This window comes from Denticeps clupeoides, chromosome 19 (genome assembly GCF_900700375.1).
Source record: "Denticeps clupeoides chromosome 19, fDenClu1.1, whole genome shotgun sequence".
In the NCBI taxonomy this organism is placed as follows: domain Eukaryota; kingdom Metazoa; phylum Chordata; class Actinopteri; order Clupeiformes; family Denticipitidae; genus Denticeps; species Denticeps clupeoides.
Window position 1 is genome coordinate 6,951,991 of NC_041725.1, and position 22,278 is coordinate 6,974,268.

Consider the following 22,278-nt stretch of genomic DNA (forward strand, 5'->3'; position numbering starts at 1 on the left):
GACCAGGTGTACAGGGCTGGTGGTGGGGGATGCTCTCCATGTGCTCTGTGTGTGTGTGTGTGTGTGGTTTAACCCTTTAATGCCTGAACCAACAAATAATGGACAGAATTTTTTTTTTATTGGGCCCTTTAACAAAATGTAAAAAAAATAAAATAAAAAAGTTTGTCATATTTCATAATTTATTTCATACTACTTTATTTCATACTTTATATATTATACTTTTTCATACTTTTATATATTATTTATTTGTACTGGCAATAAAAATCTTTGCTTTCATCATCATGCTCAGTATTGGAAGTCCAATTCCGATCTTCCACTTCATCATCTGTCTCTACAAGGCCGTCTGTGTCACTCAAATTACCATCAAGCATGCGCAGATCATCTTCAGCAGTGAACTTCCTTTTAACGCTCAGAATTCATAAATATCTAATTATTTGTTGTAAATATCACATTACAACCTGTAAATTGTGTAATAGAAAAATGTATATAAAAAAATAACAAATAACCATTGAGGGATTTACCACTAAATCTCCCTTTATACCGACTGCATGTGAGTATTGTTGTAGTTCAAAAGGTAAAAGACAAGCACCAGATAGTATTCAAAAGGTTTTTATGCAAAGTTTATATCTCGTGGTAATTCAATGGGTCTCAGAATTGCACGTCAAATATGATACTCACTGCATTTAAGGGTTGACATAGTGTAGGTGTGTGTACGTTATACATGGTCCGTATGCTGTAGGCAGTGCCTGGGTGTAGGCTGGGTTGTGTTTATGTGCTGTTGGTTGGTGCATTCTCATGTGTTTATGTGTCCTCTGTACATTTTGTCTGTATATGCATCTCACACATGTACATACACACACACCCCTTCCCTTGACCTTTGCCATGCTTTCCAGATGGACAGCGTGTGGTTATTGCATTAAAGTGCAGTGGCATTGGAACACACAGCACCCATAAAAAAACCACACTTGCATTCGAGTACACATCAAGCCCACTTAAAGAACACATTTAGTTAAAAGAACAAATGTATTTCCTAATCGCTGTAGCATAATCCACTGTGTCGTACTCTGTCACTCGGGTGAAGGGGTAGGGCTGATATGCATGTCCTGTCTGGATGATGTCGTCATGGCGGGCAGGGCAAGGGGGTGGGGTTAGGTAGATAAGGAGGAGAGGGCGGGAGCTGTTTGCTCTGGAAATGGGTCGCCTGTGGCTTGCATTCCATCACTGTCTGATTAGCCAGCTCACCTCCGCCTAAAACATCCCGAGAGACAGGGAGTAAGGGGTGGGAGGCGCTCACACACACACACACACACACACACACACAAACACATCACTCACAGCAACAGAAAATTGCTATATTGATTTACACATTGATGAAAGCACGCTGACTCACGTTATGTAATCAACACTCTTATGATCTCATGGTGAGTGTGCCCTTATGGCAGATTTTACAGGCCTGTCAGGCTCTTCTTAAATAACACGTTCATGTCAAATTTCTACACAACCGTCACAGAGGATTTATAGGAATAATATGAACACATTCAGTCGAGCTGCACTGACATGCGTGAATCCCACATCCATTTTCAACATTTCACCAAAGACATAGATGTTTTGACGTTAGTCATGATAACTTTATCACAACTTAATTTATGCAGTGTGTATCTATTCAGTAGCTATTTTCAGGACAGTAGGGGAACCAGCGTATTACACGTGGTAACTGGCGGTATGTGGTTAGCGCTGCTGGCAACAGGGAGGTGCTGGCTCCATTCCCAGGCACTCCCTGTCTTCATGTGGCTTTCCCTCGGGGACTCGGCTTTCTTCGGGTCAATTGGTAACTTAAATGGGCAGGATGGTTAACTACCTTTCTCAATTTGTTCTAGTCTTGCACCGGTTTCCGCGTCGTGTCGTGTTGTCCACAGTGAGGTCAGGATATGAAACGGTTTTCAGACCGATAGTAGTAGCCAGTCGTAGTTATTTTTTTTTAAGGCTCCAAACCAAAAACGGAAACGTTGTCTGTTTGTGTGTGTGTGTGTTTGTGGTTAAAAGGGTGGGGTGTGAAAGAAAAAAAATCAGTGAATACAGGTATTCATGTATACAGTATGTATAGTGTGTGTGTGTGTGTGTGTTCATGTTTGTACAGCATGAGTGCAGGGATGATCGTAGGGAGTCGACTTGTTTATGTACCTAAAAATAAAATCAAATGGCTTTTCAGAGAAAGGTAGAGTCTCTCTCCTCTGTCTGTCCTTCTCATCTCCATGTTTGTGTGTCTGTGTCTCTGTGTGTGTTGTGCTGGGCTGAATGCCAACTCATGGTGGGCTCTTCAGCTGTTAGAGCCCCAGCATCCAACCTGATGATAGAAAGACATCATAACCCTTAACTAACCAAATTCCCTCTGTAGTGTGTGTGTGTGTGTGTGTGTGTGTGTGTGTGTGCGCATAATTTGAATAATGTTAGTGTGATTCTGCTGACACACATGCACACTATGTTTATCACTTAACCTGCTGCAGAAGATGGTTGTCATGACAACCCACACCTACAGGAGCATCCAGCAGCAGTGCATTCTGTCACACCGATGCTGAGGAACATGAAGATACACAGAACAACATGTTCACTGGCAGAGCGACACACACACACTCACAAATCCATGGTCATCTTATTTATTAGCTTCCAGAAGGTCATTTTATTGGTTTTGTTAAAATTTAAATTAAATTAATTTAACTGCAAATGTCAGCTTTCTAAAGTCAGCTGTGCTGAGAGGGAGAACAATGGAGAGAATTGTGGAGGGAAAATGGAGCTGAAAAGAAAGCTCTACTGCTGAGTTTTATGTAATTGATCACTTCTGAAGGGCTATTTCGGTCTTGTGCTTGCGTGTGGGTACTACTGTCACCGTCATGCTGAAGCTGGCAATGTACAAGCACTTTGACGTTCTGGGTTCTCTATATTTAGTTGGGTTGGCTCCTAAGATCGGATGGGTACAAGTGTGTGTGTGCTTGTGTGTGTGTGTGTATGTCACGTCTACGGACTTACGGGGGAAGGAAGCGCAGACATGCTGGGAACGGGGTTTTATTAATACAAACAATAAAGAAATACAAATAAACAGCGGCGCGGTGGCCGAAAACGATTTAACTTAAATAACGAACTGAAACTAACCCGTAGGCGTGTGGCGATTGCCAGAACTCAAAACACTCATAACAAAACCAGGTCAAGTTCGTGCAGAGTCCACGAAAATGCCAGCGACCCCGAACGGGCGGAAACTTCCGGCATTTATGGGGCGTCAGGATTGGGTTCCGGTGTGGAGCCCAGCTGCAGGCAATCCTGACAGAGCCCCCCCTCCAAGGGCTACGTCCTCGGAGCCCCAACAGTACCATCAGTGGAGGCGGCGGGGCGGACGGCGGCAACCACAGGGCTCCTGCCCTGCTGTATCCTCCCCTTGGAGGACCCGGTCCCTCGGGCTGGCTCCCCGGCGTGGTCAGGCGTGGCGGCCCCGGTCCCTCGGGCTGGCTCCCCGGCGGGGTCAGGCGTGGCGGCCCCGGTCCCTCGGGCTGGCTCCCCGGCGGGGTCAGGCGTGGCGGCCCCGGTCCCTCGGGCTGGCTCCCCGGCGGGGTCAGGCGTGGCGGCCCCGGTCCCTCGGCCTGGCTCCCCGGCGTGGTCCCGCTTGGCGGCCCCGGACCCTCGGCCTGGCTCCCCGGCGTGGTCCCGCTTGGCGGCCCCGGACCCTCGGCCTGGCTCCCCGGCGTGGTCCCGCATGGCGGCCCCGGAACCTCGGCCTGGCTCCCCGGCGTGGTCCCGCATGGCGGCCCCGGACCCTCGGCCTGGCTCCCCGAGGGACCGGGGCCGCCACGCCTGACCCCGGTCCCTCGGGCTGGCTCCCCGGCGGGGTCAGGCGTGGCGGCCCCGGTCCCTCGGGCTGGCTCCCCGGCGGGGTCAGGCGTGGCGGCCCCGGTCCCTCGGGCTGGCTCCCCGGCGGGGTCAGGCGTGGCGGCCCCGGTCCCTCGGGCTGGCTCCCCGGCGGGGTCAGGCGTGGCGGCCCCGGTGCCTCGAAGCTGGCTCCCCGGCGTGGTCAGGCGTGGCGGCCCCGGACCCTCGAGCTGGCTCCCCGGCGTGGTCCCGGCTTGGCGGCCCCGGACCCTCGGCCTGGCTCCCCGGCGTTGGTCCCGCTTGGCGGCCCCGGACCCTCGGCCTGGCTCCCCGGCGTGGTCCCGCTTGGCGGCCCCGGACCCCTCGGCCTGGCTCCACGGCGTGGTCCCGCTTGGCGGCCCCGACCTCGGCTGGCTCCCCGGCGGGGTCCCGCATGGCGGCCCCGGACCCTCGGCCTGGCTCCCCGGGCGTGGTCCCGCATGGCGGCCCCGGACCCTCGGCCTGCTCCCCGGCGTGGTCCCGCATGGCGGGCCCCGGACTCCCGTACCTGCCACAACAATAATCAGGGCCGATCCATCTGGGTACATGTGGGCCGTCTCCACACGTCCCCTCTGACACTTCTTGTGTCACCCCCTGCACCGCGCAGGGAGATTGTCCCAGAGCCTCCGGCGACTGTTCCAGGCACCCCAGGCTGGTGCCTTCTGGGACTATGCAGCCCCTCTCGCTGCACGGCCCTGGTGCCAAGGGGGGGGCATTGCCAGACCATCCGGCTAGCCCCTTCTGCGTCCGTTGGGACAAGCAGGCCCTCTTCCTGCCTGTCCCAGCTGGGTCCTCATGCCTACCCGGGGGCTCTATGGCGCTCCACCCCTCTGGAGGCAGACGCAGGCCCATGCCTGGCCCGCCCTCCTCACTGGCTACCGGAGGACCCAGCTCCATCGCTTCCCCACCTCCCCTCCCCTCAGGAGGAGTCCCCAACCCGAACTGCACCCCCCCAAAAAATTCTTTGGGGGAGCACCCCCCCCGGCTGGACTTAGGGGTACCGTGGGGCTTGTCCACCTCGCCTTGGACCAGCACATTCGGGTCAGGAACCTCCTCCCTGGGGTTCGGCTCCGCGGCTGGGTCGCCATCTGGTGGACACAAAGAGGGGAAGTGGGGGCGACATACGGACACATATGTCACACAGACACACACAGACAGAGACAGACAGAAGAGAGGGTCGTCTGGCTCCCTCTCTGGGCTCTCCAGGACCTCCTCAGGGGGCACAGCCAGGATCTCGGGAGGTGCGACCTTCTCGTCGCCCGCCAGTGCTTGGTCTTCTTGCCCCGGATCCTGACTGGCGCTGGACGTGGTGGAGGGGCAGAGTTCGATCCCTGGCTCAGGCTCTGGCCGATCAAACTCCGCCCTCAGTCTCTGCTGGAAGTCCCGAAAACTGCTGTCTGTCTCTCCCTGTTACCAGAGGGCTGCGCTCCAGCCCCATGCTGACCCAAGCAGACACGAGAGGATGGTGGTGGTCTTATCAGTGTCTGCTGCCCCACTGAAGGGTCCCGGGACAATTGGGCTGTCCCACATGGGGCTGGGCACGTTGCTGGAGATGGTGGTAGGTGTGTGGTGTGGAGGGGGGTGGACGTCTTCTCCAGCAGGTGTGGACGCTGGTGCTGCGCTGCCTTTTCGCTGGGGAACGTCCGGGCAGAGGGAAGGCGGGTCGGCGACTGGAGCAGGAATGGAGGATTCCCTGCGAGGCAGTCCCGGCAGCGCAGTTGCTGGCTGGCGACATCCCGTCGCCCTCTTCCACCAGCTTTCCTCACACTGCTGGGAGGGACGTGGGTCTCCACGGACCTCGTGACGATCCTGGTCGTCGTCCGTGTCAACCTCGTACCCCCGGAAGTCACATGGGTCATCACGGACGCCGCAATGATCTCGGACGCGCACGCTGGGCGGAGCCATCCCGGCACCGACCGCCCACCGAAAATCCACGTCATCATCGCTTTCGTCATCCGTGTCCTCCCACCGGTGACTCCGAGGGTCGTCCACCCTGCGGACATCCTGGACCCATGGCGCGATAAGCTCCCATGGGCAGTACTCTGGCCATTCGGGCTGGAGGCTGCCCACCTCCTCGCTGGAGGAACGCCGTCGTTGTTGTTGCCGCTTCTCACCCCCCTGGAAGTGACGTGGGTCCCCACGGACCTTGCGACGATCGCAGACTGGCGCGATGGGCGGAGCCCAACTCTCGTCTCCCGTGCTCTCGTCGTCGTCCGTGTCGTCCCAGTCCACGGGGAGCCTTGCCAGCAGAGCGCAGAGTTCTTGGCTCGACATGGCGAAGATCGTGGGGGTCGCATCTTCTGCGCTCGCTGCCCACGTCACTTCCTCGCTGCTGCCGACGCCAACGTCCTCGCTCCGCCCACTCACCCGCCGACGTTGTCGCTTCCGGGTTTCGCGGAGTTTCCCGGGGGTGACGTCATCACGTGGCGCCGCGTACCACGGCTTGTCGGGGAGAAAACGCTCCACCAGAACGGGCGGCGCGTCTCTCCCCTGGCGTCCGTGTTCGCCGCGCCGGGCTGCGTCCTTCGCGGCGTTTCTTCTCCTCCGCTTTCCACCTCTGCGCTTTTGGGTGGGTCGCTGGCATTCTGTCACGACTACGGACTTACGAGGGAAGGAAGCGCAGAGGTTTGACATGCTGGGAACGGGGTTTTATTAATACAAACAATAAAGAAATACAAATAAACAGCGGCGCGGTGGCCGAAAACGATTTAACTTAAATAACGAAGTGAAACTAACCCGTAGGCGTGTGGCGATTGCCAGAACTCAAAACACTCATAACAAAACCAGGTCAAGTTCGTGCAGAGTCCACGAAAATGCCAGCGACCCCGAACGGGCGGAAACTTCCGGCATTTATGGGGCGTCAGGATTGGGTTCCGGTGTGGAGCCCAGCTGCAGGCAATCCTGACAGTGTATGTGTGATTCTACATCTACAGTCAGATATGCACTGAAACAGATGAAAATGCAGGGAATACTGCAGACTACACGATTGACTTCTTTATATTCAGACATGATGTCATATAAGAACAAGCATGTTGTCCCTGTGTGATATCATCAAAATTCGTATATAGCTCACTGACAACTGTGATGTGTAGAGTTACAGACTGTAGCCGGGGCACAGGACCAATCTCTACCTTGGAGTGACTCTGATGAAGGCCAGTGTCACTGCAGTGTTTGCGATGGGCTCACATTGTTCTGCAGTGGCCCTTTAGTCAGAACTGAGCGCTAATGAATAAAGGTGAAAGACTGGTGAGTGTAGGGGTATAGGTAATTTATTATATTTAACGCTTCAAAATCAGTTCATATCCTTTTTACGAATACCTACAATGTAGCTACCTAATAATAAAGAGGTACTGTCTGATTCATGAGGACTGAAGGGGTTAAGTTAACTATGTTTTTGGTACCTCTAACAAAAAAACCCATCCATTGAGCCCATCTGCCAGCTCCCATGTTGAGATCTGGCTTCAGAACGTGTTGCGGGCAGCCAGCAGTCCGTGTTCTGCAGTGCTGCCCGGTCCAGCGGGACTTCTTACGCATCTGGGACGGAGCGGGTCACCAGTCTGGCAGACAGCAGAAGCATGTTGGGACCGAGAAGAGGAGGTGGAGCAGGAATATCCCACCAGAAACCAGTCTAAAGTGTCAGAGCTGTCAAAAATGCCATGAGCCATATCCAAAATTGTCTTTCTAACTAGCACCAGATTAATCCAAAAAATGAATAATATAGATAAGCCCTTAATAATCTCCCAGGACCATGAATTTGACAAGCAGGTAGAGAAAATACGTGACCTGAAGAGTGGAGTAGTTTGGAGAAAGGCATGCTTTGGAATTAATGCTGCAATAATCAAGATCAAAATCCAAGTTAATGTGCATGTGCTTGTGTCTGAAATCACTGTTCTGCTTATCATGTTGTGAAATGCCATCAATTCATAACCGGCAAGATTCGGTATCAGAATTTCTGCAGCCCAATTGGTCCACTGCTAAGGCCTTTTTTGATCGGTGAAGCCATTTTCAAGTTGGAAAGGCGCTGAATGTGATGTGTGCTAAGTTCAGTGACATTAGCCACTCCTTTTCTCCTTGTCCTTCACCCAGATACACAAGGCCTCTGGACTATGTGAAGGTCAGCATTGACGACTGCTGCCATGGTGATGGGGTGAGGAGGGGGGCCAGAGACGGGCGAGAGAAAGAGGAGAGAGGTGTTCATTGTAAGACGCGCTATTGTCCACTATTGTGTTGATTTGTCATTGTCGTGGTTGATGTGCATAATGTGCAGTATCAGTAAATAATCTCCTGATGGAAGCTGAAACAGAATTGGAAATGTGCAGGAAGGGGAAGAGATGAAAGAGCGAAGCGGACTGGGGGTGCGTAGGCAGGGGGGCTGCGTGTAGCTCATGGATTCCAACTTCAAAGTTACTCCGCGAGCTGGGATCGCATTAGTATTCTGTTCTGCGCCGTGTGTGTGGGAAATAAAGAGAGCGAAAGACACACTTGACTTCAGATCCCATTTCGCCGCCACTGTCAGGCAGTGAAGAGTTCGTCCAGACCGCAGACAATTTGAGTTGATGTTTCCCGAAATAATCCCCCTGCCCAGGAACACGGAGAAGTTTCATCATTCCTGTCATGAAGGATCTCCAGACTGCGCGGATATATTTATACTCGGGTGAAATGAACTAGCTCGGTCATTTGCTGTAATTAGAGAGTGCCGGGATCAAAGGGACGGCGGTCCAGTAGCGTCTCCCCCGTTCCGGATGGTTCTGCGCCGTTCTCCAGAGGTTGTGTATGATCATGTTTCTGCATCTCTTTACGTGCGAGCTACTCACGTTCAGGAGCCGGGCACGTCTGCGCCTGTTTTGCATGTGTTAATTGGTTTAGTGGAGCATCTCCACAATGCTGCACCCAGTCATCAGTCTCTTACCTGCAGGCTCCGCCCACCTACTTTCCAAACTCCTGCAGAAAGTCCATTTCCTCTGTGAGCCACATTTTAACGTGAAACACATTTAAACTCTACAGTACACCAATAAATATGACTACTTCACTATTACTTACAGTAAATGGTGTGACCGATCATTATGAATAATGATTTGTGCAAAACATGGGTGAGTTGAAGTGGCGTATGCCTGCGGTCCCAGAAGGGGCTTCTGAGGGTTCATTCTGATGAAGTGTTCCTCGGGCTTGGGGCCATTCCCACTTCTCCAGCTGGACCCTGTGGGAGCTGCCAGAGGGAGCGATCCACCACCACAGCATACAGAGATCACCGCCAGTCCGCTTACGGCTCATTAAACTCTGCTGCGGAATTATGCAAGGGAGATCAATGAGCGGAGGGTGGGATGCTGTCCAAAAAAAATAGAAATGGTCAGTGATCCGAAAACGGGGCTCTCGCCTAAAACACGTGTCCAGACATTAATTATTATATTAATTATTAATAACAGCGCATATTCAATAATAGCTGCACTGGTGAGGGCCCAGCATTTTTTATTCATTTATTACAAATATTACGTTTTTTAAAAATATTTTTGATTAATTTTTTATAACTGAATGGTTATTTTAGCACTTACTTACTAAAAAATTGTAAAGGTCAATTTGTTTGATTGTTCTATTTGGCTGTTATTTGACTAGGTAATATCTGCTACTCATACATTTTATGAAAAATTGTGATTATGTGATCAATTCTGTTCTCTACTTCCACTACATCCCTACCAGTATTACCTTACCGCAGTAATTAGAGTAATGAAATAATTGCAGCCATTGATTAGCGATCGAAAGCGAGCCCTTTAAACGGCAGAAAGCCATGATGGCGCGGGCGGGTATCAGCTCTATCCGGCTGGCACCACGTCAGAAGGACAGATGGCACAGGGGGATTATATTCCTGCTGTCCATGCCAGGGTCCAGGGAGGGAGGGATTAAAGTGAGTACGCTTGCTCAGGAACATATCTCCACTCGCTGCTTTACACGTTTCAGACCTGCGAGACTCTAAACGAAGTCTAAACGTGACCTGGCTGTCAAAACAAATGTAAAATCTATAACCCACGTCATGAGAAAGCAATTCACACATCTTATTGTGTTTTTGTGTCGTGATCACAACATGATGTTGTGCCATTTGTACATACCAGTGTACTTTGGTAGAAATTATTATTAGAATAGTGTCTTTGTAATAAGAGATGATTTAATAAATTAACTCAAAACATTTTATGACATATTATCTTACACTATTTTAGTCATTTGTTCAGAAAATGGGCGGGATCAGGAAATCAGGCTGGCTGAGATTTTGGAAAATGTGAGTGGTGGATCTCTCTCTCTCTCCCTCGCTGGATTTTTCCTTCTTTTCCTTTGATCCCTCACTTTCTCTGTGGGACATTTCCATCTTGCTGCCCTGACTAGCGAAAGGTCACTCCGCCCCACTCCTCACGGCTCTGCGCCGAAACGTCATTGGCGGAGGGGGTCAGCCTGACCCCTCCCTCTCGGCCCGCTGTCAGGAGACGTCTGACATTAAGCGAGAGCCCTGCCCCCTCCTTCCCTCGCTCTCGTTCTCGCCACCCTCCTCCCTCTCCTGCCTCTCCCTGGTGGATGAGTCCTCAGATCCCTCCGTCAATGGAGAATAGAGAGAGAGGGAGAGAGAGAGAGCGGCAGCGCTACAAAACCATTTGACTCCAGCCCCCGCTGCACACCAGACACGGAAGGGGAGGAGAGGCAGGCTCGGTTCTCTCGGTCTGCAAGCGTGAGCGCGGCTCCCCGGCTCTTCCTCTCCACCCTCTCCGCGACTACGATGTGCTGAGGAAGAGGATGGTTCACCAGGAAAACTGCGCTTACCAGGTATGGAGCTGGTGTCCTGGCTGTAGGGCGCCAGGAGCACACGTTTGTCTTTTCGGAATGTTTGGAACGTCCGTCGCGGTCGGTGAAGAGCTGTCTGTTGTCATCTGGGTTGGTCCGGTTGCTAAGCGCACTCTTGACTGCAGGAAATAATGCACCTCTCCTCTTCAGAGCTCACACTCACCAACAGCTCCTTGGGAATGAGAGGGTGTGTGTGTGTGTTTATGAGATTTACTGCAGCGTATATTTCATTGCAGTGATGTGATTGTGTGTGTGTGTGTGTGTGTGTGTGTGTGTGTGTCCCAGACAGGGAGCCTGGTGTATGAGAACTGCGACAGAAGTGTCCCATTTAACTTAATGATAAAGTCTGAGCGGAGCGCCCCCGCCCTCATTCCCCACCAGACAGACACGCGTTTCACAGATCTTAACATTACCAGCAACACAGCCTCATTTTATTTATTGTTCAGTATTATTCCAGCTTTACATGTGCAATGGTAATAGAAATCGTTAGTAAAATTGTTGCATGTCCTGATAAACGTTGGTATGGGCAGAATTATTGCATCTCTGCCACCTCGCTGGTAAGCTGGTTCTGCCCTGAAACATCTTAACGGAGACTTTCATTATGATTATTAATATTATAATTTAAAAAGAGCTTTAGCAGAGTGCTCCTCAGGACAACAGTCGGCGGATTAAACTCACTGGCAGAGCGCTGGCCAGAACTAACCATGTTATCCTGCCATAACCAAAAATAGCAGGAAGAGGAAAGCGAGATTTAAAAAGTACGATTAGAGAGGGAGGGCGGAGAGACAAGATAAAGGTCAGATAACCAGAACGAGGAATGTTGCTTAAAAGGCATGGAACACTGTAATCCTACAGAAGAGAAGAGATGAGGAGACTCGGAACAGGAGGGCCCGGCTGCGATAGCACCGACTCTCTCGGGGACGCTCAATTAGGCTGGTATCCAGGCAACTGCCAGCGCCCCTTGTGCTGTCCCCTGCAGGAGATGCGGGCGGTGTGGGGCTGCTCCCCTGCCCCTAAACAAAAAAACACACACACACACACACACACACCTCACTGCGCTCTCAGTACAGACCCATTAAGCCACGAAGCGTGTGGGCGAAGGTGACTTTCAATAACCGTCTTCTCACGGTTCACGGCAACAGAGAGAAGGGGGGTGTGTGTGTGTGGGTGAATTTACATTTAGCTACTGAGCAAATGCTTTTATCTAAAACACTGCCAAGTGCGGCTAGTGGAGTGGATTTTTATGCGTGTGGTTTGATAACATCTCCTACACACCACGTAATTCCTGTCCAGTCACATGCATTACGGCGACAGACACAGGCCAGCTTCTGAGGGCGGAGGAGCGAGGGATGCTGGGTCGGTGGGGGCTTCGGATGCTCTCGGATCGATTCTCATAATCTCAGCCTGCAGGGTGTGGCGAGGGCTGCTTGTGTGTGTGTGTGTGTGTGTGTGTGAGTGTGTGTGTATTATTTTGTCTAGAAGTCACTGTAAAGCAGCTAACTGGTGCATGAATAAATAATGATAATTTTTCTTTTAAATGTCACAGACACACACACACCCACAATATAGACCTCGTGCATCATTTGGTCTTCATACACTGAGCAAGTGTGTGTGTGTGTGTGTGTGTGTGTGTGTGTGTGTGTTAGTAGGTGTGTCTTCCACAACACGTCCCACAGGGTGTGTGCTCTTTTTCTAGCCCAGTTTGTTTGGAACCGCAGCAGCGGCATCACCATAGAGACACCTCTGTACCGTTTCTCCGCGTTGCTATAGCAGCCTCAGTTTCGCCCGTTTTCTTCCAGAATAAGAACAAAATGTATAAAAGGAGAGATTAGGAGATGAGAAGAGGTAGAATCTACTGCTACACACAGATGGGAGACTCCGCAGACAGAATCGTGGAATCAAACAAATAAAACGGAGAATTGTGTATAATTTGCGTTTCTGCTGCCCACTACACGGGAGGCGGGGCGTTTGCACACCAACACAATGTAAACGCGGTCAGCGATGGCGAAGAGGCTGTCAGCGCCGAATTCGGACCACTTGTTCACTCGCTTCAGCACAAACTTGCCAAACTCCACGCAGTTCATTAAACTCTCTAATAAATGCAATAATAAACGTGACTTTATTTTCATGGTTCCCGTTCATTATGCGCGTGGGCACAACTTCTTTATATTCCATGTCTTGCCGATGTTTATTCATTTGATAGATTTTGATGTTGAATTTATATTTGGAATGGAAGAATAAGCGTGGAGCGTGGAGCGTGGAGTCACCCCATGCACCTCCTTCCCTGCTCTGTGTGAGTCATGGAGCTCCGGGATGAAGTCAGACTGCATTAGAGCCCCTTTACACACACCTGCAGCCCACAGCCCGTGTGTGTGTGTGCTTCACAATGGCAGGCGTCACCCATAATCCACCAGGATCAGAGATCTGTCGGGCCCACTTCCTGTTCTCTCAGTCGCTGTCTGTGTGTGCGTGAAAGAGAGACGCAGCAGTGTGTGTTCGTGCGAATTAGTTTTTGACAGGTTCTGCGGCCAGACGCCTGTCAACCAAAGGTCCTAGACCATACTAGTGATCAGACGGTGACGTTGGAACGGAGGGTACGGTGTGTGTTTTGGAGAGAGGGTGCAGGGTGAGAGTGTGTAGCGCGGCCGCTGGTCTTCAAAGGGATTTCAAACAGCTTCATGTTAATGAAGGTGTTCCAGTATGACCTGTGTGTGTGTGTGTGTGTGTGTGTGTGTACATGTCCACAAATCAGTCCAACTCCTCACCCACCTGCATGAAATATTTCTGATTTAAAAAAAAAAAACTGAACTTTTCACAATTAATACAAATCTCTGCAATGCAAACAATTTCCTGTCTCTCCTCCAGTCACAGCAGCATGTCGCTTAACCCACTCCCTGAACACACACACACACACACGTTGAACAGGTGCTGAGCACCTGACTGTCAGAATGCTGAGCCAGACATTCTCCCCTCTCTCTCTCTCTCTCTCTCTCTCTCTGTCTTACCGAGAGAACAAGGGTCATCTAACAAGATCATCTAAAAATTCACTAGTTATGAACATCAACCACTTCTATAAACTTTAACCTGAGTTTAGTGATCCTCCTCACAGTCGATGTTGTGTTACATTGTGTTAGTGATCTCTAAACCCTGCGACTAACCAGCAGGAGGAAATGGAGAAAACGGACAGAACGAGAGATGGAGACGTCTGATTGGCTGATGCAGTTTAAGAGGGAGGAAGGTGCAGCGCCGCAGCTTCTCTCGCCTGTTGAGGTGTCACTTTCTAAATCTGCCAAAAGAAGCAGTTGTTCTCACAACAGGGTGAGAGCACCCCAACCCCCGTCTCACACACACACACACACACCACCTCTGTCAGTGACCGCCTTCCTGCCCACAGTCGGCGTAGTCAAGGTGGGGGTGCAGCTCCACGCATTGCCCTGAGTCAGAGCTCAGACGGGAAGAGTATGGGAGCTCGTCCAGCAGCAGCAGAAGATGTCCTGCTGTCCAGAGCTCAGAACTGCCTGAGATGGAGACAGCGCTCTCACACACACTTAGCTGATGGGAGAGAACATGGATCATGTCCACTATGACGTGGATGATGTCATTTACAAAACTTCTGTTCTTTATTTAACAGACGGCTGCAAAAAGGTAATGTGTGCGTGTGTGTGTGTGTGTGTGTGTGTGTGTGTGTGTGTGTGTGTATTATTTACAGCATTTATCAGACGCTCTTATTTAGAGCGCCTTACAATCGGTAGTTACAGGGTCAGTCCCCTCCTGGAGACACTCAGGGTTAAGTGTCTTGCTCAGGGACACAATGGTCATAAGTGAGGTTTCAACCTGGGTCTTCTGGTTTGTAGGCGAGTATGTTACCCACTAGGCTACTACCTCCCTACTACTACTACTACCTACTATAGGTAGTACTACTACTACACATAGCTACTACTGAGTACCTACTACTCAGCTCTGTGCAGCATTACAGGTGGACTGGTCTGTGGGATTGGTCATATTTACCCTGGTTTGTGTGTGTGTGTGTGTGTGTGTTAATGGCAGGGGGCTATGCAACCTGTCCCCCTGCATTCCTGAGAGATATTTCCTCCCCCACCACCATCTCCCAGCCTGCCCTGTGTGATGGTTCTTGCATTTATGCAGATGTTTTACGAATGTATTCCAGATTTAGAAGATGGCGGTGCAACTCTTTAGTTGGTTCACTTCTTCATCCTGCCATCCTACCTTAAATGGTTTCTACAAAGACGAGTTGCAGTGGATTCCTCTCAGGTCTTGTCAAGACCTGCTGTAATCTCTCCGTCCTTATACACACACACACACACACACACACACACACAACAGCTCAGATGGTGCACGCTGATCTTTTTCTTTGCTGCCCTCTTTTTACTGCACCTTGAATTGACGGGCCCAGGTTTCCTGTCACCCCACGGTGACCTGTGGCCCAGGGTGAGAGGTCGGTGTCCTTATCAGGAAGTGGAATGTAGTGCATCTCAGAGGAGTGGGGCTTTCATTGACTCACTCTGCACCACACACATACACACACAAACACACACCTGCACATTAGGCATGCCTTTGACCTTAGCTCATGTTGCCAGATATCCTGTGGTAACCCATGGTGCATTGTGCCTGTGGACTGATAGATGTGTGTTTTCCTGGCTCTGAACCGCAGTGAATTAAATGCTGGATTAAACCCTGGATTACATGCTAAGGAACTTTATTAAATGGCTTCATAACTTTATAAGGCCTGCGGTCCATCTACAAACATTTTACCAGTTTTGTTTCTTAATTCAGTATTTATTCATAAGAACGGGTAAACAATGACTTCCTATCGCTTAATTATTTGTTAGAAAATAGTATTAATTTTTGGTTTATATTCTGTTTCTTTTTTTTTCTCTTTGCATTGCAAAACATGGCCCAAAAACACACCTTTGTTAACTGCGTGTTCTTGTCTGAGGAAGAACTAGATGGTGAACACACACACACACACACACAATTCTGTCCACTTCTTTCTCTATCTCTTTTACACACACACACTTACATACAGAGAGAAGATGTAAGCTCTCATGCCTTCGCGAACAATCGTCCCCTGTCTGAAAGTGGTGGCTGAGACCAGGGTGTGAGGTCGCCAGTGGCAGTGACTCTCTGCCAACTCCTGAAAGGCCGCTATTGTTTCGGAAAGACGGATCGGTCAGTTCAAGCTTGAAAAGAGGGGAGGGGAAAGGACTGGAAAAGAAAAGAAAAAGTTCGCCCGGTGCTACAGAAGGGGAAATTGCCTTCTTAGTGCAGTGTCGGTTGTGTATCTGTACTTTAGTGGAGGTTGGGTCCTCCTGTCCAGAGTTACATACCAAAATATAATAATTCAGAATACACATTGTGTACATTGTATTAAAACTGTGATCAGTAATGACTTCAGTCAGCATCCATTCCTCTTCTGTTCATTGGTTGTTAATGTTAAATTATGGCTAGTGAAAGCATAAGGCTGTTACATATCACAGGTTCTGCAGTGAATTGAATATACACACACACACACACACACTGTATGTACACTATTCTCTTAACAGAACAATTGAAATTGGCTGCAGCTCTAAATCGGCCGCTGTTTTGTGTTTTAAAGGACCTGCTTTATTGTGTGTGGATTGGGGTGTGATCTCCTCCTCCCCACAAACACACTTCGCTTCCCTGTGCTGGTTTTACGCTGCGGTCCATAATGGTCTTTGCACCCCTGGCGCACCAGCTGCTGTCCCCAGGGTCGGGGTGTGAGGGACCAGGCAGGGGGTCCACCCCACTCTGTGTGGTGTGTGCAGTGTGTTTGTACAGCAGGGTGTTTTGTACGAAAACTGTGAAGGAATAGAGCATTTTAGGGTCTTGGCCTGCAGATAACCCCACCGGTGGTGAGATCTGCAGCTTGGCGTGAAGGTCGCACACCCGCCCACATCATGAGCTCCATCTCAGTTCACAGCACAGTTGAAGGCAATCTACAAAAACCAATCTACAAAAAGCGTTTACCTGTTAACAGCCATTAAAAATGTGAATAAAACTTATAATTCAGCCACAGGCATCTTAACGGATTGTTACTGATTGTTTCAAAGCCCTTATTCAGAGCAACTTACAATCAGTAGTTACAGGGACAGTCTCCCCCTGGAGCAACTTAGGGTTAAGTGTCTCGCTCACAATGGTAGTAAGTGGGATTTGAACCTGGGTCTTCTGGTTCATAGGCGAGTGTGTTACCCACTAGGCTACTACCACCCTGTAGAAGCAAAAATATCCCTCTGCTGGTGATTGATGAGAATTCAAGTGCTTTCACAGTTTCAGGTCTTCCGTTGCCCAGCATACCTGAATTGTGTGTGTGTGTGTGTGTGTGTGTGTGTGTGTGTGTGTGTGTGTGTGTGTGTGTGTGTGTGTGTGTGTGTGTGTGTGTGTGTGATTTCTAGGTGCAGAGATAGTTTGGGCATGTCTCCAGCATGAGCTGGCTTCATGTTAACATGTGCATTCTTTTTCCCACCCTGCCACCTGCTGGCCATTTTTTGCAGCGCCACTGTCTGACGTGGTTACATTTATACTTGTTGGGAAAGTTTGTGCTTGGATTTTCGAAAACAAGATCACAATTGTACGTACAGGCTGTTATATATACATACGCACATGTGAAAGTGAAGTGATTGTGAAACACCGCAGCACACACAAAAATGTGTCCTCTGCTTTTAACCCATCACCATGGTGAGCAGTGGGCAGCCATGAAAGGCGCCCAGGGAGCAGTGTGTGGTGACGGTCCTTTGATCAAGGGGACCTCAGAACCACTCAGGGGTTCGTGGTTCGGACAGTCAACCCTCCGATTACGTGTCTGTTTCTTCACCCGCTAGGCCACCACTGCCCCCTTGTACTTCCACAAATCCTTTAATTTGTTGACTGACGCGTGTGTCTTCTGTCCACTGCTGTACATGCTTTCAGTGGCAGTTTTACATATACAACACAGCATCTCAGACTCGTTCTCTTGTCCACCTTCTCTGCAGGCCCAAAAGAATGAGAGAGAGTCCATCCGGCAGAAGCTCGCTCTTGGCAGCTTCTTCGACGATGGACCAGGCCTCTACACAGGCTGCAGCAAAAGTGGCAAGCCGAGCCTGTCGTCACGGTAAATATATTTATGTTAATCATTAAAGGCTCCCATAAAGTTATAAAAAAGGCAACTTAATGATACATGTCTGTTACAACTGTTTGGAATAATTATTTTTTCATTATTTTTCATTTCAAATGAACACTGAACTTTTCATTGATTTTGATTGTATTATTTAAACCAATTCACTCATCATTTTATTTAGGGCACACTGGCCATTCAAAATCTCAACATAATCAAAATATCAATATTGAAATTATGATGTTATACAGCATGAACACAACTATTAATCGCTTATGTAAAATTGTTCTCAATTAGTTAAATGCCATACAGCTTGTCAACAGAAGCAGAGGGTTTTCTACAGCAACAATGTTCTGACCTCATTGCTCTCGTTGACCTTCGAGGGGATGACTGGTTATACAAACCTGGAGCAGTTTGACTTTCCCTGCGCCCCTGCATTCTCTCTTTGTGGAAGATTTTGAGGTTAGGTGGAGAAATATGCTCTTGAGGGAGGTGAAGAACCTTTTTGGAGTGTACATTGATAGTCATTGTCCACACTCCTTCCTGTGGGCACTTTGTTTCTCACTAATTCTGACAAATTTTTCTTTTAATGAGTAAGAGGGTCTTGTCCATTTGGTCCATGCCTCAAAAACAGCTCTCATTTCCTGTTTAAAGGCAGCTAGAGAGTGGCAGCTGGACCTCTGGGAAATCTGACTTCAGTTGCAGCCACAGGAGGGTTTTTCTTTTTTTTTTTTTTGGCCTCTAACATTTGCGTGACCTCATGTAAGGAAGAACGTGCAAAAGTGAAACCAAATGAGAAAGCGGGTGAGAACAGAAATACTTGGCATTGGCAGCTGTGAACTCTCAACCTCTGCACTGTGCATCTTTCAATCAGCATTCAGAGCGCTTTCAGAGTTCCCCACAATGCATTGCTTCCCATTAGAGAAGCTCCACTCCCACACAAGATCACAAGAAGTTATTGGAAGGACCCTTTAAGCTTTCCAGTAATCTCACATGGTTTTATAAGCAAAATTAATATTTTCTTCAAAGTCAAGTGATTTCCCAAACAAAAGAGTCCCCATAGATGTACACACTTTTACATTCTCAAACATGATTCCAGTATAAAGTTCATACAGTTACCAACATTGAATTCAATTGCATGAAAATAGCAAAAATATTTAAACATCTGTAACATCTGTATGGCATGAAATGTTAAAGGTATTAGAAATGCACCATAAAGGCACCATAAATAAATACCTAAATAAGCAATAAATAACTAAAATTATTGGAGGTGGTAAAAAAGGAAGCTATGCACGCATGAACAATTATTCTTGATGTCATTAATAGTGCCCCCCCCCCCCCCCAAAAAAAAAAAAAAAGTTCAAAATATTAAGTCACATCTCAGTGTGTATTAACAACACATACCTCATGATATATTGTATGTGCATAATCTGTGTATTTTTAATGTACTACACTTACATACATCATTGTTTATTCTTTGGTTTGAGGTTCTATGACAGTTCTTGCAGAACATGGTTTCATTTGTATGACTGCCTGAACCAGTAATCTGTAATATGTGCTGTTTCAACCGCGATAAAAGAAGGGGATTGCAGGGAGTGTCTATCATCACGTGTTACTTTTAGAAATTCTTTCTATTCTATTTTATTCTATAGACTTCCTCTTCGTACAGAAATCAAGTGCAGAATTAACAAACAGAAATCATCCACACATTCTTACATATATGCAAATTTCTATTATGCATAATATGACCAAGACATAGCGGTGTAAAATGGAAAGTATTCTATTACAATATCCATATAATTATTTTTTATCATTTTTTGTCACTATATGCATATACAGTGAGATTAAAAGCAGTTCCTTTCTTGCAGACATGTATGTAGAACAGAACACAAGATAAAGTGAAAGTTCTGCATAGCGATTATTTAAATATTGCACAGCAACTGAGGTCATATGCAGTGAATAGCAGATATTGGACAATGTATGTTAATATTTTGATGGTTCTGTGAGAATTGTAATTCGAATGATATATATTGTTTAAACTGTGCCATCTGAAACTCCTTTAGTGGACCCTCAGTGTCAGGTGGATTTCTCACTCACTCACGCAACCGTCTCATGTGTCCCCACAGACTGCAGAGTGGGATGAATCTCCAGATCTGCTTTGTCAATGACAGCGGGAGTGACAAAGACAGCGATGCGGATGACAGCAAGACAGAAACCAGTCTGGACACACCACTGTCCCCTATGGTACGCCACCTCACTGCGAAAGCACAAGCACCTCACTGACCTCACCTGTACTCAACAGTAAATTATGACATGTAATTGAATGGTTCGTTTCAAATGGGTGAGAAGGGGGGAATTTAAACACAGACATGTTACACCTCATGTTTCCTGGTTGAAAGCTGGAAAAACGCTTCCTAAAATTCTAATGAGTTTTTCCCAGTTTTATTATCATACTCTGTTTTGGAGGCTATCTCAGCCTGGGTGCTAGTTGTGTTATGGTTGTGATACACTCCAGTCCTGGATGGGCGGGGCCTGCCCAGTTGGTATTTGTGCTGCAAGTGCACTGCAGTGTGTAACAGGGAAGGATCACTGGGTCTGAACCTTACCAAATTTGGACCTTCAGAGCCGTTAGTCGCCAGTCTTCGACATTGACCACATGATACAGAGCTTCTGGTCAGTCAGTGTTGAATGTAATTTCTGAGCTCACATGCATACCCACCCCCACCCACCAAACCGAGTGTGAAATGAGTTGTACTCTGACCCATGGGTCATTTACTGACACGACCATCAGTGAGTCACAAAATGAGTCTATTAGCACTCATTTCCAGGAACAACTGGTCCTATGCTTCAAATAAATCTAATTCTCTTCCATGATAACATTCTACACTGTGACCAGAAGAACCCAATATTTTGAAGTTTTAGATAATCAATAAGATATCAAAACATCATCTGGTTCCAAACTCACTGGCAGCACCTTCACCTTCAACATTTATGTGGTGTCAACTGGGGATGTGACCTGGCTGTTGCGCTGTGTTATGTGGCCTAGATTCCCAGATTCATAATCCATCTCCAGAGTTCTGTGTATTTTGGGATTTCCAGTGTTACTGGACACAGGTAAGCATGACTGTGAATGTTTCAGCAACTTGAGAATAATGCGGGCCGGTTTCACTCTTTCCTCAGAGCAAGCAAAGCTCATCGTACTCGGATCGGGACACTACAGAGGATGACTCGGAGTCGCTGGAGGACATGGACTTCCTGAGTCGGCAGAAGAAGCTGCAGGCGGAGGCCAGGCTGGCACTGGCGATGGCCAAACCCATGGCCAAGATGCAGGTGGAGGTGGAGAAGCAGAACCGCAAGAAGTCCCCGGTTGCTGATCTGGTCAGTCACACAACTGTCTCTCTTCGTTTCTTTCTGCTTACGGACATTTTTCGGGATTGGCGTCTATATAGTATATATGCTATAGGGTTGTTAGTATATTTACATATTATAACAACACTGTCTTGTTAACATAGAATACATAAGGTGTCTACAATGCAATGTACTTTGGTGATGCACTATCATTAAATGTTTAGGATCCTTGTTTTCCATAAAACATAACATGAATTGAATATATTATAAATGTAATAATAAATAGTAATTGAAAAAGTGACAAATAATGATTTGAACAAACCCATATTTGGTGATGCACCAGATACAGAACAATCTGCATTTGGCCGTCTTTTATTGCTTCTGTGCTCAGTGTAACTCAGTTCATTGCAAAAGGTTGAATGAAGGTTTAAAAGTGTCGAACCTTCAGCATTCCACTGGAACTCAATTTGACGGGACAAAACTATTTTTTTCTACAAAAAGGAGGACATTTGTAACTTACCATAACCTGAGTCTAATAAAGTGGGTATATAATGGAAGTAGGTTTAAATAATAAAGGAAATACATTTTTAAGTCGCTGCTCATTATCAGTGTAATTGACATGGTCGCTGGTGAGCTCAGTGCTGTCTGATCCTCAGTTCCTCTTTGGCATTCGGGCCCTGACGGGGTACGTGGATGCCGCGCCTCCGTCTGATTACCCAGCACCCCGCTGCACCGGCCCACCTGGTGCTTTTACTTATTCAGTGCAAAACAGGCGGGCAAGTGGAAGGGCGATGTATTATTTATCGGCCAGAATGCAGCGGGTGACGCGCTTTGGGAGTCACGCTGTGCCCGGTTGTCAGAAGCGCTGAGGCTCAAAGCTGCGAATGTAAAATGAACGCGGGACACCTCACCGCTCTCAAATCCTCATTTAAACGCTGCCGTCCGCTGCTCTTTTTCCCCCCGGTTCTCCCTGCCTTGCGGTCGGTCCAGCGTTAACGTTAAGGCCCTTCTGGAGCTCACATGTTGAACGTGGCTTTCTTGTTCTCTAATTCCGCTCTCTGTAGAAGTGAAAATGTCTGTGG

At 48.4% G+C, this 22,278-nt stretch overlaps 1 protein-coding gene and 1 long non-coding RNA gene across 8 annotated transcripts in view; one reads left to right on the plus strand and one right to left on the minus strand.

The window, feature by feature from the left end:
• The window catches only part of schip1 (schwannomin interacting protein 1), a 217,226-nt gene that overhangs the window by 191,791 nt on the left and 3,157 nt on the right, over positions 1-22,278 (plus strand). For 5 of the 6 annotated variants that reach the window (XM_028961301.1, XM_028961302.1, XM_028961305.1 and 2 more), the window contains 3 exons: positions 17,727-17,845; positions 19,975-20,092; positions 21,029-21,226. In XM_028961301.1, the coding sequence (XP_028817134.1) occupies positions 17,727-17,845; positions 19,975-20,092; positions 21,029-21,226 (435 nt within the window). Of the gene's footprint in view, positions 1-10,433; positions 10,699-17,726; positions 17,846-19,974; positions 20,093-21,028; positions 21,227-22,278 lie in introns of those variants that run through there. The other variant, XM_028961307.1, reaches the window with a different exon arrangement.
• Positions 1,722-9,625, minus strand: LOC114768878 (uncharacterized). 2 transcript variants are annotated; one of them, XR_003743156.1, is made up of 4 exons: positions 9,600-9,625; positions 7,296-9,218; positions 2,496-2,572; positions 1,722-2,344 (listed from the first exon to the last, which is right to left on the minus strand). It is a non-coding gene; the product is annotated as an uncharacterized LOC114768878 (long non-coding RNA). The 2 variants fall into 2 exon arrangements; XR_003743155.1 differs by lacking the exons at positions 1,722-2,344; positions 2,496-2,572 and having other exon boundaries at positions 6,808-8,835; positions 8,935-9,218.